At 49.8% G+C, this 15,346-nt stretch overlaps 1 protein-coding gene across 1 annotated transcript in view; it reads right to left on the bottom strand.

Annotated features, from left to right (window-relative positions):
• The window catches only part of LOC139021564 (anthrax toxin receptor-like), a 122,538-nt gene extending 110,268 nt beyond the window's left edge, over nucleotides 1-12,270 (bottom strand). Inside the window, exon 1 of the mRNA XM_070431950.1 lies at nucleotides 12,005-12,270. Within this exon, the coding sequence (XP_070288051.1) occupies nucleotides 12,005-12,270 (266 nt within the window). The remainder of the gene's footprint in view (nucleotides 1-12,004) is intronic.
• Between the last annotated feature and the right edge of the window lie 3,076 nt (nucleotides 12,271-15,346).

Raw genomic sequence — 15,346 nt, 5'->3', positions numbered from 1 at the left:
AAGTGTATAAACTATGACCAATTAAGATTTATTTCTACAATGCAGAATGATTCTACATGCAAATGTTATACAAAATAATTATAGAGTCGAATATAACCACTAGGATTAATAAATTGAAGAAATCATATTGCATGATAATCTCAGTTGATGTAGGAAAAGCATTTGAAAAAACTCAACTATCCTATCTAATAAAAGAGAAACATGGTAATTAGCCGTACATCCACTACCCTTCCCATTGGCTAATCAGGGCGATATGCAAATTAACTGCCAGCCAAGATGGCGGCCGGCAGCCATGCACTGAAGTGAACACGGAGGCTTGCATGCTCCAGTGACTGCATACCCCAACGTTCCCCGCCTGACTTGCCCGCCTCTCAACTGCAAGTCTAAACAACTATGTTGCAAATATAGAAGCTAAACTAAACCCCAGAAACCTGCGTTAGTCAGCCAGGGTTCAGCCAGCCGGACCACAACATTGTATCAAATGCAGAAGGTAAACAAAGCAGCAGAGGCCTCAGAGCTAAAGCTGGCCCAGAATAAAAAAAAAAAGAAAAAAAGGAGTGGTTGGGAGCTTCAGTCACCCGCAAGCCTGAAAAGGGCTCTCAGCCCCTCAGCTAGACTGGCCAGGCACCCCAGTGGGGACCCCCACCCTGATCCAGGACACCCTTCAGGGTAAACCATCTGGCCCCCACCCATGCACCAGGCCTCTATTCTATATATTAAAGGGTAATATGCCTCCTGGCACCGGGATCAGCGTGACAGGCGGCAGTGCCCAAACCCCCTGATCGCCCTGCTGCTCTGTGTGTGACAGGGTGTGGTGCCCCAACCCCTTGATCAGCCCTGCTCTGTATGTGACAGGGTGCAGTGGCCCAACCCCCTGATCGGCCCTGCTCTGTGGGTGATAGATGGCGGTCCCCCCCCCCCCCCCCCCCCCCACGGGCCCTGCTCTGTGTGTGACAGGGGGCAGTGCCCCAACTCCCCTATTGCCTCTACTCTGTGCGTGACAGGGGGGAGCTCCTCAACCCCCTGATTGGCCCTGTTCTGGGTGTGACAGGGTATGGAGCCCCAACCCCCCTGATGGGCCCTGCTCTGTGCGTGACAGGGGGTGGTGCCGCAACTTCCCTATCGACCCTGTCTTGAGTGTGACAGGGCGGTGTCCCAATCCCCCAATCGCTGTACCCTGAGCGTGACTAAGGGTGGCATTGCAACCTCCCGATCCGCCTTGCTCTGTGCATGACAGGGGGCAGCGCCCCAACACCCCAATTGGCCCTTCTCTGTGCCTGACTAGGGGCAGCACCTAGGGATTGGGCCTGCCCTCTTCCACCCTGGAGCAGGCCTAAGCCAGCAGGTCATTATCTCCTGAGGAGTCCCAGACTGCTAGAGGGCACAGGATGGGCTGAGGGACCCCCTCTCCACACCGAGTGCACAAATTTTTGTGCACCGGGCCTCTAGTCTATACTAATAAATGGGTAATATGCTAATTAGACCAGACATCTTCTGGACATCTTTCTGGACGTCCTCCAGTCAAAGCCACCATGGTGGGGGTCAAGGCAGAGGTGGTTAGGGGAGATGAGGCCAGCAGGGGAGAGCTGTTAGGGGCGATTAGGCAGGTAGGCAGAGTGCTTAGGGGCGATTAGGGAGACAGGCAGGTGAACAATTAGGGGCCAGTGGTCCGAATTGCGAGAGCAATGTCCGACTGCCTGTTTAGATCTGATCCCAGGGATCCCAGTTGGGCATTCCCCAAGGGGTCTGGATTGGAGAGGGTGTAGGCTGGGCTGAGGCCCCTTCCCACGCATGAATTTCATGCTCTGTGCCTCTAGTCTATAATAATGAAAGCATAATATGCAAATAGACTGAACAGCCAAACAGCAGAATGACCTTCTCCTGGACCATGCTATGATACGCACTGGCACCAGGCCAGCAGGTGTGATGTGATTGGTTGGGGGGCGTGCCATCACCCCATGATTGCCCCGCAGAGGGAGGCCCAGTGGGGTGATCAATCGGGGGTCCACAATCACCCCAGAGAGGGAGGCCCAGGCCACCTCTGCGGGGCGATTGATGGGAGGGGGTGGGCTCCATGGTCGATTGCCCTGCTTAGGGATTCCCAGGCCACCAGCCGGGGGGTGAACAATGGTGGGGAAGCTCCGTGATCACCCCAAAGAGGGAGGTCCAGACTACCCTGTTCAGGGTGATCAATCGTGGGGCTCTGTGGAACCAGGGAACCAGGGGTATTGGGCGGCAGATGTGGGCAGTGCCAGGCCAAGGTGGGTGCCTGCAGGGGCCGGGGTTGTGAGACAGCCAGGGCTGCAAGGAAGCTGGGGAGACTAGGCCACCAAGGCCATGAGGGCCCCAGCAGCTGGGGCTGCAAAGGCCTACCCTTGCACAAATTTCATGCATTGGGCCTCTAGTCCTATATAATAAAAGGCTAATATGCAAATAGAGAGAACTGTGGAACAACTGAAATACCAGTTGCTATGACCTGCCCTGACCACCAGAGGGCATGCACAGAACATGGCGGGCATCAGCAGCAGGCAGAAGAGCATGGAACCTGGTGGGTGTCAGCTTTGGTTGGATGGTGGAGCTGGTGAGCAGGGGTGCCGGACCAAGGCGGGGTGAAGGTTGCTGTCATTGGTTACTGAAATTTCTTTGCTCCTGTGTGCCGCAGTCTGGTCCGGCCCTAGCACCCGCTTATGGTGCTGGCCCTGCTTGCACCCACTGCTGACGCTGGCCCCAGTCACTACACTCTGTCAGCGCTTGGGAGCAGCCACAATGGGAGAGGGGTTGCTGGCAGACAGGGGACCGGGGGCCACAGTGGTAGGGGCCAGGCGGGGGAGTGGAGGATGGGCTGAGACCTGCCCCTGTGCCCTCCACAGCCTTGTGGTTCGCAGTTCCTTTCAAGGCACACAAATCTGTTTCTTTAAAAAAAAATTCAACTTAGGAATAGAAGAAAGCTCTATGGAAAACATATTCAGGTCCATATATGAAAAACCCACATGGCCACTTTTATTACTTTTATTCAACACTAGAGGCTTGATGCACAAAATTCATGCAAGAATAAGCCTCTCTTCCCTTGGCTACTGGCACCAGCTTCCCTCTGACACCCAGAACCAAGGCTTCCCTCTGGCCATTGACAGGCACTTGGGACCCAGGCTTCCCTTCAGTTGGCAGCAGGCACCTGGGACTTGGGTTTCCTTTGCAGCCCTGGCTTCATCTGGAAGGTCGTCCTTAAGGATGTCTGGTCTAATTAGCTTTTATTATTACAGATAGCATTGGAAGTTCTAGCTAGAGGGAGTGGGCAAGAAAATGAAATAAAGACATTGAAAAAGAAAATGTAAAATTATCTCTGTTCTTGAATATATGGTTTTACATGTAAAAAATAACAACTATTTCAAAAATACTGCTTGATCATGTAAATATAGTAAAGTTACAGGTTACAAAATTGGCATATAAAATCATTAGCCTTTTTGTATACTGCATTGAATATTCCAAAAAGTAATGAAGAAAATAATGCCATTACAATATCATAAAGTAGAACAAGACATTCTGAATAAATTAAACCAAGAAGGGAAAAGATTGGTACTGTGAAAACTATAAAACGTTGCTGAAAGAAATAAAAAAGGACACAAATCATTGAAAAGACATTATATATTTGTGAATTAGGAGACTACTAGTGTTAAACTGGTAATCCTAGCCAAGGCTGTCTAGAGATTCCATATACTCTCCATCATAATCTCAACAGCATTATTTTTTGCAGAAATTGATGAATTTATGCAAAAATTCATATGGAATCTCAAGAGATTTCAAATAGCTAAAATAATGTTGAATAAGAACGAAGTTGACACACTCAAGTTATCACATGTAAAAGTTAATTGCAAAGCTACAATGATAAAAAAGTGTGGTACTGACATAATTATAGTCATACCAGAGGCCCGGTGCACAAAAATTTGTGCACTTGGCGGGAAGGGGGGGTTCCCTCAACCCGGCCTGTGCCCTCTCGCAGTCTGGGACCCCTCAGGAGATAATGACCTGCTGGCTTAGGCCTGCTACTGGGTGGCAGAGGGCAGGCCCAATCCCTAGGTGCTGCCCCTAGGGGTTGGGCTCAGAGCAGGGCCGAATGGGGAGTTGGGGCACTGCCCCCTGTCATGCACAGAGCAGGGCGGATCTGGAGGTTGCGATGCCACCCTAGTCACGAGCAGGGTCGATAGGGAAGTTGCGGTGCTACCCCCTGTCATGCACAGAGCAAGGACAATCAGGGGGTTGGGGCATTGCCTTCTGTCATGCACAGAGCAGGACCCATCAGGGGGGTTGGGGCTCCGTACACTGTCACACACAGAGCAGGGCTGATCAGGGGGTTGAGGAGCTCCCCCCTGTCACTCACAGAGTAGGGCCAATAGGGGAGTTGGGTCACTGCCTCCTGTCACACATAGAGCAGGGTGGATCAGGAGGTTGGGGCTTCGTACCCTTTCACACACAGAGCAGGGCCCGTGGGCGGGGGTGTTGGGGCGCCGCCCGCTATCACCCACAGAGCAGGGCCGATCTGGGAGTTGGGGTGCTGCACCCTGTCACACACAGAGCTGCAGGATGATCAGGGGGTTGGGGAGCTCCCCCATCAGGCACAGTGCAGGGTTGATAAGGGGGTTGGGGCGCCTTCCCCTGTCACGAACAGAGCAGGGCGGATAGGGAGGTTGTGGCCCCACCCCCTGTCACACACAGATCCGCAGGGTGATCAGGGGGTTTTGTCGCTGCCCCCTGTCACGCTGATCCCAGTGCTGGGAGGCATATTACCCTTTTACTATATAGAATAGAGGCCTGGTGCATGGGTGGGGGCTGGCTGGTTTGCCCTGAAGGGTGTCCTGGATCAGGGTGGGGGTCCCCACTGGGTTGCCTGGCCAGTTTGGCTGAGGGGCTGAGGGTCATTTTCAGGCTGGCTGGTGACTGAAGCTCCCAACCGCTCCTTTTTTTCTTTTCATTCTGGGCCAGCTTTAGCTCTGAGGCCTCAGCTGCTGAAAGCAAATTTATGGCCTTTGTTTACCTTCTGTATTTGATACAATGTTGTGGTCCGGCTGGCTGAAGCCTGGCTGAGTAACGCAGGTTTCTGGGGTTTGGTTTAGCTTCTATATTTGCAACATAGTTGTTTAGAGTTGCAGCTGAGAGGCTGGCAAGTCAGGTAGGGAACGTTGGAGTCCCCAGTCACTGGAGCAAGCAAGCCTCCCTGTTTGCTTCAATCTGCCTGGCTGCCGGCTGCCATGTTGGCTGGCAGTTAATTTGCATATCTCCCTGATTAGCCAATGGGAAGGGTAGCAGATTTACGGCTAATTACCATGTTTCTCTTTTATTAGATAGGATAGAGAAATGGAGTGCTATAGGAAGCTCAGAAATCAATTCCAGCATATAGGTTCAAATTATTTCCCACAAGAGTGCCAAGACTATTCAACGTAGAAAATGACAGTATTTTCAATAAATGGTGCTAGGAAAACTGGATGTCCACATGCAACAGAGTGCATCTGGACTCTTACCTTACACCATATACAAAAAACGCAAATGGATGAAAGTACTAAATGTTAGACTTAAAACTATTAAACTCTTAGAAGAAAACATAAGAGTTAAATATTCATGACATCAGATGTGGTAATGGTTTTGGATACAACACTAAAACCACAAGCAATAATACAATAAACCAGGAAAAAACAAACTTCATCAAAATTAAAAATTTTTAGGAAAACAACAATACCAGCAAAATGAAAAGATAACCCAAGAGTGAGAGAGAACATTTGCAATTCATATATCTAATATCTAGAATATATAAGGATATAAACTGAGTGGCCAGATTATTATGACCACTTGACGTTTTTAGGCAAATTAGCCATAATTTCACGCTGAAGTTGCTAGAGGGCCAGACCATTATAAATAGGGAAGCAGGCTGTTTACCACAATAGAAGTGATTTTTTTCTGAAGATATGAGTAACAACGCAAATTAACAGCCTTTGAACGTGGAATATATATTATTATGAGTGGCCAGATTATTATGACTACTCCATCAGTACTTCGTTAGGCTACTTTTTGCCTTCAATACTGTGGCAATTCTTCTTGGCATTGACTCCATGAGATGTTGAAAGCTGATGCGAGGAATCTGACACCATGCCTGATAAATAGCACTGTCCAGTTCTGTGAGATTTGATGGTTATGGAACCAGCTGTCTGATGGCTCTTCTAACTTTTCCTCACAAATGCTCAATTGGATTGAGATCTGGTGATTGTGGGGGCCACCTAAGCTAGGTAAAGTCTCTCTCATGTTCTTGAAACCACTCCTGCACAATACGAGCACCGTGGCATGGCGTATTGTCTTGTTGGAAGAAGCCATCTCCATTGGGATATGCCATCAACATGATAGGATGAATCTGATCAGCAATGTGCTCTTCAGACGTTGTTCCACACAATTTAAAAGGCCCAAATCAAGTCTGGAAAACATTCCCCAAACCATAACACTGCCCCCACAAGCTTGAAGGGTTGTACTCATGCATGTGGGGTGCATGCTTTCATGCTGTTTCTGCCAAATTCTCACTCTGCCATCTGAATGATGCAACAGGAAACGTGATTCATTGGACCACATGACTTTTTTCCAGTGCTTAACTGTCCGATCCTTGTGTTCCTGTGCGAATTGGAGATGTTTTATCTTGGTAACTGCAGACAGCAAAGGTGTTCAAACAGGCCTTCGGCTATACGATGCAGTGTACAGCTAATTTGCCTACAAATTAGGTGGTCATAATAATCTGGCCACTCAGTGTATATATAACTCAATTCAAAGATAGGAAAAGACTTGAGTAGACATTTCTGACAAAAAGTTATGCAATGGGCATTGAGCACATAAAGAAGATTACAATCACTAGATATTAGGGAAATGCAAATCAAAAACATAATGAGATATCTTTTTACACCCATTGGGTGGCTATTATAAAAAATAAAACAAAAGAAACCTAACCAAATGTGGAAAATAACAAGTATTGCAGAGAAGGTGGAAGAACTGGACCCCTTGTTCATTGCTTATGGGGATGTAAAATGGTGCCGCCACTGAGTTAAACATTATAGCATAGTTAACATAATTAAACACAAAATTACCATATGAGCCAGCAATTGCACTCTTAAGCATTTGCCCAAGGGACATGAAAGCAGGGACTCAAACAGGTAAATATGTCCCGGTGTTCACAGCTGCACTATCCACAATCATCTCAAGTGGAAAAGACCCCAACTCTCATCACCAGATGAATGGATGTGGAGAATGTGGTATGAGATTAAATATTATTCAGCCATAAAAATGAAAATTTGAGATGTTACAATATGGAAAAACCTCAAAAACATCTATATAAGTGAGAGTCAGACACACATGGCCAACTATTATATAATTCCATTTAAATGAGGTGCCTAGCATAGGTGTATTCACAGAAACAGAAAGTAACTAGATTAGAGATTGCCAGGGGCTGGGAGGGATGAATGGGAATTTTGTTTAATGTTTACAGGCTCCATTATCCTCTGCACCCGCCAAGGCACATATGCCATGGGCACTGTGTGAGAGTGTGTGAGGGTCCTGAGAGGAGAAACAAGTTGGCACTACCAAAGGGGAGCACAGGACTGCAGTCTGTTCCCCCAGGTGGGGAACCTCTGTGAAGGACACACATGCTGAGTCCAGATGCCCCTTTCAATATGCCCCTTCAGCTGTCATTCCCTGTGAGAACCCCCACCCAAGTGCAGACCATTCTCTAGGCGGCCACCTGCAGTGTCAGATGGCCCAATTATTTGACCCAAATTGGTAGAACCTTAAGAGCACTTTTCAGCCCAAAAGCCCACTTGTCATCAAAGTTCCTCTTACTCCTATCCCTGCCAATTTGCTTGCACAGGTCATGATGACAAGGCACTCTCTAATGAGCATCCTGCACAGGTTCCACCACTGGCCAGGATGCAGCATGAAGCTCTGCTTTTGTCCTCTCTGCAGGCCCTCTTCCTCCAGCTGTACAGCTCATGTGGGTGCTCCTCTGGGTTCTATCTCCCCATGCTCCTCTCACTGGACAAAGCTGACTGGGTGCCTGCCTTTACTCAGCCTCTCGGGCCTGCTGTGACCTCTTGTGACCCTTTCCCTTTTAACTCCAATCACACTTCCACCATCCTTCCTTCCAATCCTTCCCCAAAGCAGTCAAAGAGCTCCTTCCAAAACACAGATCTGATCCACTTATCTGCAGAGAAAAGCCTTTCTTTCAGTGGCCTCATGATAAAGAAGCTTTCTTTCAAATAACCTAGGCCTGCAGAAGCTACCTCCCTTGTGGGCCCCACTTTGGCCTGTGCCTCTCCTTCTGTCTCCTTTCCCTGCCTCCTCACACTGGGATCTTCTGAGATAACCTGAAGACCTCATTGTTTATGCCTTTGGACAGGCCACTCCTTCAGCCTGGGACCCCCTGGGCCTTAAAGGACATTGGCTATAACTGTGGCCACAAGACAAAGTTATTCATTACCATTCAACTCAACCTAGTGAATGAACAAAAGAATCAAAAATCTAATAAGGGACCTGGAAGTGAACCACTCAAGACCTTCCTGCAGGTGATGGATAACCCACAACCACTGGCCCAGCCTCAGAGGTTTTGACATTTGGTTTGGTATCAGACACTCTAGACTTTCAGCTCCTCACCCATCCCCCTTCTGTAGACTTTGGTGGGCCATTCTCTGTCCCTGAGCCCCCTCCTTCCCTCATCTGTAAAAAGAGGTGCTGACATTTCCCGCAGTTCTGAGGAAGACAGTGATGAGCCTGTTCCTCCACCTCCTCTTACCCCGGCTGTGGCCACACCAGGCCTTCCCCATGCAACCTGTTTGGCAGCCTGTGGCCTGGACCTTCAGATGAGACCTAGCATCTTGCCCCTCAGCATCTCCCTACCCTGCAATTCCACACCACAACCTTTTCCTCCTGAGACCCTGTGCCAACACCCCCTGGTCTATCCAGAGTCTCTGCCCAGTGCCCTCAAATTGAGAGTTTTTTTAAGAACAAGATCCACACACACAACTGCTCTGAACAGAAAGGACCCAGCCCTCACCCCTTGCCCTGCACTCTGTGCAAGGGGCTTTCCTGACCACCCCTTTAGTGGCCCCTCTAACAGCACTTCCTGCCGTCCCAGCTAACACACCCCTTCCTGCTCACCCAGCTAACACACCCCTTCCTGTCCTCTTTCATTTTGTTCCTGTCTCTCCACTAACATGGAAGCTCCAGGAAAGTGGTGATTTGTCTAGCTTGTTTTCTGCCTTATCCCCACTGCACCAATAGTGGCACAGACCGGGCAGCGGCTCGGGCCTAGTGTGTGAGTGGCTGAATGATAAGGGAAGAAAGGAATGAACAGGACTGCTCATCATGTGGGGGAAAGGGCAGAGAGCCATGCGAGAGTTACCAGCACAGGAGCCTGACCAGCACCCCACCTCACCCCAAAGGGCCCCTGGGAACAGAACTGAGCCAGGGTCAGGGCTGGGTGTGGCCCCTGGAGTGCAGGGACTTCCCAGAGTGTGTGACTGCCTTCCCTCCCATTTCATTTCATCCTCATCCTCAAGGTTGCATCCGACACTGTGCTGAACAGAATACCTACACTCCCCTTCACTCTCACCCCAACCTGGAGAGGGGGGTGCAAAGGGTCCCTGTAGAGATGGGACACTGCGGCACAGGAGGTGAAGTGACTTTCTCAGGGCCACCTCACTGGTGAGTGGTGTCTGCCTGGTGCAGGGCTGGGGCCCCCTCCTCAGTGATCATTGCTCCCCTTTCCCCAGAGCCACAGGCACAGCCACAGGAGAGAGCCAGTGTCACCCTCCAAGAACTTGTCATCAAGCTGTCCCTGGAGGGCAGCAAGGCCTTCTTCCAGCCCCTGGGTGAGCAGAGCTCCAGGGAGAAGGGGCTGTTCCCTGGGGCTAGAAGCGTGCTGTGGTGTCAGACTCTTGACTGGCCTCACTGATGGCCTGGGGCTGGGACATGGGTGTGTGAGCGCTCTCTCTGGGACACCCTCAGCTCTTCCTTCCATTCACAGAATCCAGGAGGATTCTGTCCTGCCCCATGGATGGCAAGAGTCAAGGCTGACAGTGCCTGGGGTGATGTGGAGGAACCTCTATCCTGGAGCCAGAAAAAGGGTCCGGGGGCCTGAGTTGCTTCCCTTGCTCCCCTGCCCTCCCAGTCTTCAGGGCAAGGCCCATGCCCTTCACGTGGAGCTCCAGCTGCAGCCGGCCATGGTCAGAGGGCCCAGTGCTGCCTCCCAGCCCTTTAAGAAGCCAAAGGAGCAAGAGGTGGGGTGGGGTGATGAGAGGGGCAAGAAGTAAGAATACCCTGGCCCCTGGCTCAGCAATCCATTCAATGGCGCCTTTCTAGTTTCCCCAAGTACCACCCTCCCTGGGAGAGAGAACAGGGGAGCACTCTGCCACCATCTAAAGGTTTGCAGGAAGCGAGCTTTGACTGACATTGAGCAAATCCCTAGCCCCCCAAGCCTCGGTATCAGCACCCTAAAACAGGGACATAGAACCACCCCCTCAGCTCCTGGCAGGGCACAGTGGGCAACACATTGCTTGACATCTGCTGTGTGTTCATTCACGACTGTTCCCAGACCCACCTCCACTTCGCAGCCTCCCTCATCCATCCAGGCTGGGCTGTGCCCACATTGGTCCTGTGAGCAGAGATTAGGGGTGTGGCCAGGGCACCATAAGAGGATGTCAGCTGGGACCCTTTGAGGTCACTAGTACACGCTGCACAGACTGACCCAAGAGGCTGTCAGTTGCCCCCATTACGGATCCATGTCCGAGCCCAGTATCCAGGAGGGGAAGCACCACCCACCCCCCCCACCCGCTGGGCTGTGGTCAGGATCAGCCAGTCAGCCCTGCCCAGTGCATCTGAGGGTGCCCTCCATGTACAGTGAGGAGGTCCGCTGTGGGCAGGGTGACTCCCAGCTCTGCTGACTTTTCTCAGCAAGTGGTAGGCTGGACATGATCCCTCCCCCTCCCCCATCATCAGTCTCCACGGAGAATCAGAGGAATCAGAGGAGGTACCACCTGGATGCTGGAATGATGGCAGCACAGGAAGCCTGAGTCCTGTGACCACTACCAGCCTCTGGGCTCCTGCATCCAACCTCTAGGAGTGGCCCCTTTGCAGGCAATTGCACCTGGAAACACCTTCGCTGCTCTGCATGCCAGGATGGTTTGGAGGGTGACAGAAGCGCCGGGACAGGCCTTGGGCACTGGCTAGTGCCTCAGGATGCTAGTGGCTGCCCTGCTACCACGCCATTGAGCAATAAGGAGCATTCTCAGCCCCACAGAGGAGTTGGGAATGGAACCGAGGCAATCTCTCCAGGACCACAGCCCTGCTCCTCTCCTTCCTTCTTTGAGGGCCAGACAGTGCCTGATTCACAGCCCAGCCTCTGAGGGACACACCAGACACCCACACTGTTCTGAGCTTGCTCACAAACTGCAGGATGGGGGTCCAGGAGGAAGGAGAGACACACAAAGCACTTAGCAGCAGCAAAGCAGAGACCCTTCTAAGCAGTGACACTGAACGAATGCCCCGCAGAAGCACACAGCAGTCTCTCTGGGGCCCAGTGATCATTGGGAGAAAACGCAGTGAAACAAAGCAAACCCATAACCCAAAGGGTGAGCTTCTGACAACTGCTGGGAGGAGGCTCCTAGCAATCACTGCTCCTCCAGCTCCATCAGGGGCACGTGGGTCACAGCTGCTGGCCTTAGTGATAGAGGACTGAGCCATTCTGAAACTCATCTAGAGAGGCATCCTTTTAGTCTTTCCTAAAGAAACCGTCCCTGGAAACAGAGTCCTGGGATGTTTCTGCTGCCTCAGCAACAAGGCCAACCGACCTGTTCCTAGGATCTAGCTAAGCCGGCCTTGATTCCCGTCCCTCATAATCTGGGTTCCCCTTTGGTCATGTCCTGTCCATGATGTCCTTATGGATAGCAGCACCCTGGGACACCTGGGGCCAGCCCAGGAGGGCACTCACGTGTCCAAGGCGAAGTAGAAGTCATTTGCGCACATAAAACTCTCTTTTTTCTGCACCTGCCAGGCACCCAGGCTGCGGTGGTGGCGGAAGTTCCCCTGGTCCTGGATGAGGTGGCGGTGGAGGCTTTCCCAGCTCAGGCTGAGGTGCTGGAAGTTTCTGGATCCCGGGACGCTGTGCAGGAAGCTCTTCTTGCTCACCAGAGAAGGTGGCAGCACCAGAAGCAGGAAGAGTATAGGACCTGGCATTCCAGAGCCACCAGCCCCCATTTTATTGGCAACCTCTATGGCCTCACAGGATGCCAGGCCACCTCAGGTCACCACAGGTTGCCACCCCTGCCACCTCTACTTGTGCTGAGGGGCCTTGGTCCCTCAGCTCTTTCACCATTTCACCCTGTGAGACTCCACTGGTACCTGTCCTTTGGGCAGAAGAGCCAGAGCCTCGCTTTAAGGCAAGGCCCCCACCACCTGCTGAGCCCTTCCCCCACCCTGTGGAGGCAGAATGCCCTGTTATGATGGCCATAAAGGTTGGCATGGTGACTGTGACCTGCAGCTCTGCTCAGTGACCTGTCTATTGACAACCCAGGTGGGAGTCTGGGATATTTGGAGGGACAGTAAAAGGAGGCCTTCGTTTGTGCCTTAACTCAACACCCCCCCAGGTGGTCATTAGGGTTCTTGAGAACTGCCTTTCTGTAAAATGAGGGCAGCCAAGGTGACTTAGATAAGCTCATTACTGCGGGTGAGGAGCTGAAGGAATTGGGAGGCCAGAGTGTTGTAATGGTCACACGTGTGGACACTGTAGACAACAGGGGAAGGAAGGGTCCAGATGGGGAAGAAGGTCATGCAAGGATGCCCAGTTCTTTGTGCATGATGGACTGTCCAGTTGTCTAATCTTGTGCAACAAACCACCGCAATCTCAATGACATAAATGAGAATCAGAAATTCAGAGAAGGCTGAGTGGGATGGCTTGTCTCTGCCCCGTGGGAAACATGGGCATAGAAACTTTGATTCAAAAGTGACTCAAAAACTCAGGCTGGGATTGTAAAATGTTTTAAGAAATAACGAGTTGTTTTTTTTAATTTCCTTGTTTATGTAAGCCCAAAAAAGAGTGATAATATGGTAAATAACCTCTCCAATAAGTGTAAAGTAAGTCCTTCAATAAAATTAAAGTTAGAATAAAGGCATTGTGTTGCAGCTGTTGTCACTGCTCTTTGGAGTAGTTTTCAAGAAAATGAGATATCTTAAATGATATTTTAGAATCAAGGAAATTTGATGCATTGTTTCAATAGTATAGAAGGGTTTCTTTGTTTTACAACCTTCATGACACTTGGTATTGTCACATTTTCATATATTTACCTATTGACTAGACTTTTGGGCTTAATTTGTATTCCCCTAATTACTGATGAAATAGGTCTTCTGTTCAATCATTTGCATGTCAGCTTTGATGGGTTTTAAGTTCCATAGATGCGGGCCTGGTTCTGTGCTCTCTGTTCCATTCCCTTCATCTGCCCTTTGGTTTATAGAGTTAGTGTCAATCCCACAGCATCTTAATTGTTATCGTGTGGGCCATTGTACTGGTGCTCCTCACTGTGACGTCCTCTTTCAGGAGGGTTGTGCTTCCCTGCCACATGCATGGCAGGCCTGGACCTGACTCCACCAGTGAAATGGTAATAGAAGTCCCGTGTGCCACTCTGGGTGGCATCTTTAAGGGTGTAGTTATGATTCAGGTGGACCCAGCCTCCTGGCACCTGAGCAACATGATGTGCAGCACCTTTTTGGGAACCTGGGTGAATAGTGCATGTGGGGCAGTGAGACATGTGAGTGGACAATAAAGTTTCTGCTTTGAAGCTGATCTTATTTGGGGGCTTTTGTTACCGAAGATAACCCAGCATATTGTGATACACATAGTATCAGTGTCCTACCCAAGAAACACAGACTTCTACAGCAAGGCTTGTTAGGAAGGGTAAACCACCCACCTCACTGTCTTATGATAATTGATGGATATTGGTTTTTTCATGTGCACTTGAGAATCAGCTCATGAAGTCACCACTCCCTCCAAACCCTTTTAATGTTTTATTACAATAACATTATATATGTTGAAAAATGTGCAGAGATTTTGTAACTACAATCTGGACTCCTCTTATCAGTGAATGTGGCCATGTCCCCATTTCTTTAGGTATTTTTTAATGCTTTCCATATGAATTTCCCTCTAAAGGTCTTGACTTGTGTTAAATACCCCATATTTTTGTTGCTATAGTAAATGACATCTCACCAACAATCTTTTAAACTCTTCCTTGTTGTTATGAAAAAATGCATTTAATTATTGACACTTCACCCAAATTACTAAACACTTTTGTTCTAATGTGTTATCTACAGAGTTTTTTTGTTTATTGAAAAATTAAAATCAAAAAAGAAAAAACATTGTGCTGACTAGTTATTCTCTAATGAAATGTTGACTGAAGCTATGATGGGTGCATTCCTGATTTTAAAGAGAATACTTCTAACACATCAACATTAAGATAGAGACTTATTGCTAGGATGTCAAAGGAATGGTAGTGTGAGAAGTCCCCTAGGTTTCAACCTTGATAGTTTAACAATTTGAACAGCTATAATTCAACAAAGATTCACTGCTCATGCACAAACATGTCTGAAGGTAGTCATGTGGGTGTTAACCAGGGAGGTGAGAAGGGAGAAGAGCTGAAATGGGCCAGAGACTCAGCCCAGAGCTTGCAGCCTGGAGCTCCCTGTGGGACTAGGCCAGAGAGAGGAGGACTCTGGCTGTTGCTGACATGTCCTTCAGCTGGGAGGAGCGAAGACACAGTGAACATTCCTATAGGAGTGGCCCTCAGAGCTGAGGGTGAGCTCAGTGACCTGGGAAGGGATGAATCACAGAGGTGTGGCCACAGTTGTCTGGCGAAGGGCTTTTCAGACAGAGAAACAAAGCCACAGAACCTGGCTGACCTTCTTCGTGTTCCCAGAGCTCGCCTCCTCTCACCCTCCCAGAGCTGGCAGCAGGCCCAAGAAGAAGATGAATAAGTGAGTGTCTGGTTGCACAGCACATTATCTGAAAACCAGAGAACTTGTACTACATGAGCAGTTTTTTCTCTTAGCAACAGGTGCACTCTGCAACTCACCCCAGGGTTGGGAGGAGATACAGGAGGCTGCTGAGGTCTCAGTCACCATTATGGGAGAGCAAAGTCACAAAGGCAGCAGTCAGCTTTGCCAGCTCACCCCACCCCCACCTATTGCAGCAGCACTGCTGGCAGCATTTGGCTGCAGGTGACAGCACTGGGATTTCATGGATTTGGAACCCCATCACCCACCACATAACCTGATGTGGTTGGTC

This window comes from Myotis yumanensis, unplaced genomic scaffold (genome assembly GCF_028538775.1).
Source record: "Myotis yumanensis isolate MYYU_CA2020_CCGP unplaced genomic scaffold, mMyoYum1.0.hap1 SCAF_13, whole genome shotgun sequence".
Taxonomy (NCBI): domain Eukaryota; kingdom Metazoa; phylum Chordata; class Mammalia; order Chiroptera; family Vespertilionidae; genus Myotis; species Myotis yumanensis.
The sequence above is the reverse complement of the archived record's forward strand: the minus strand, read 5'-3'. Positions and strand labels throughout refer to the sequence as shown.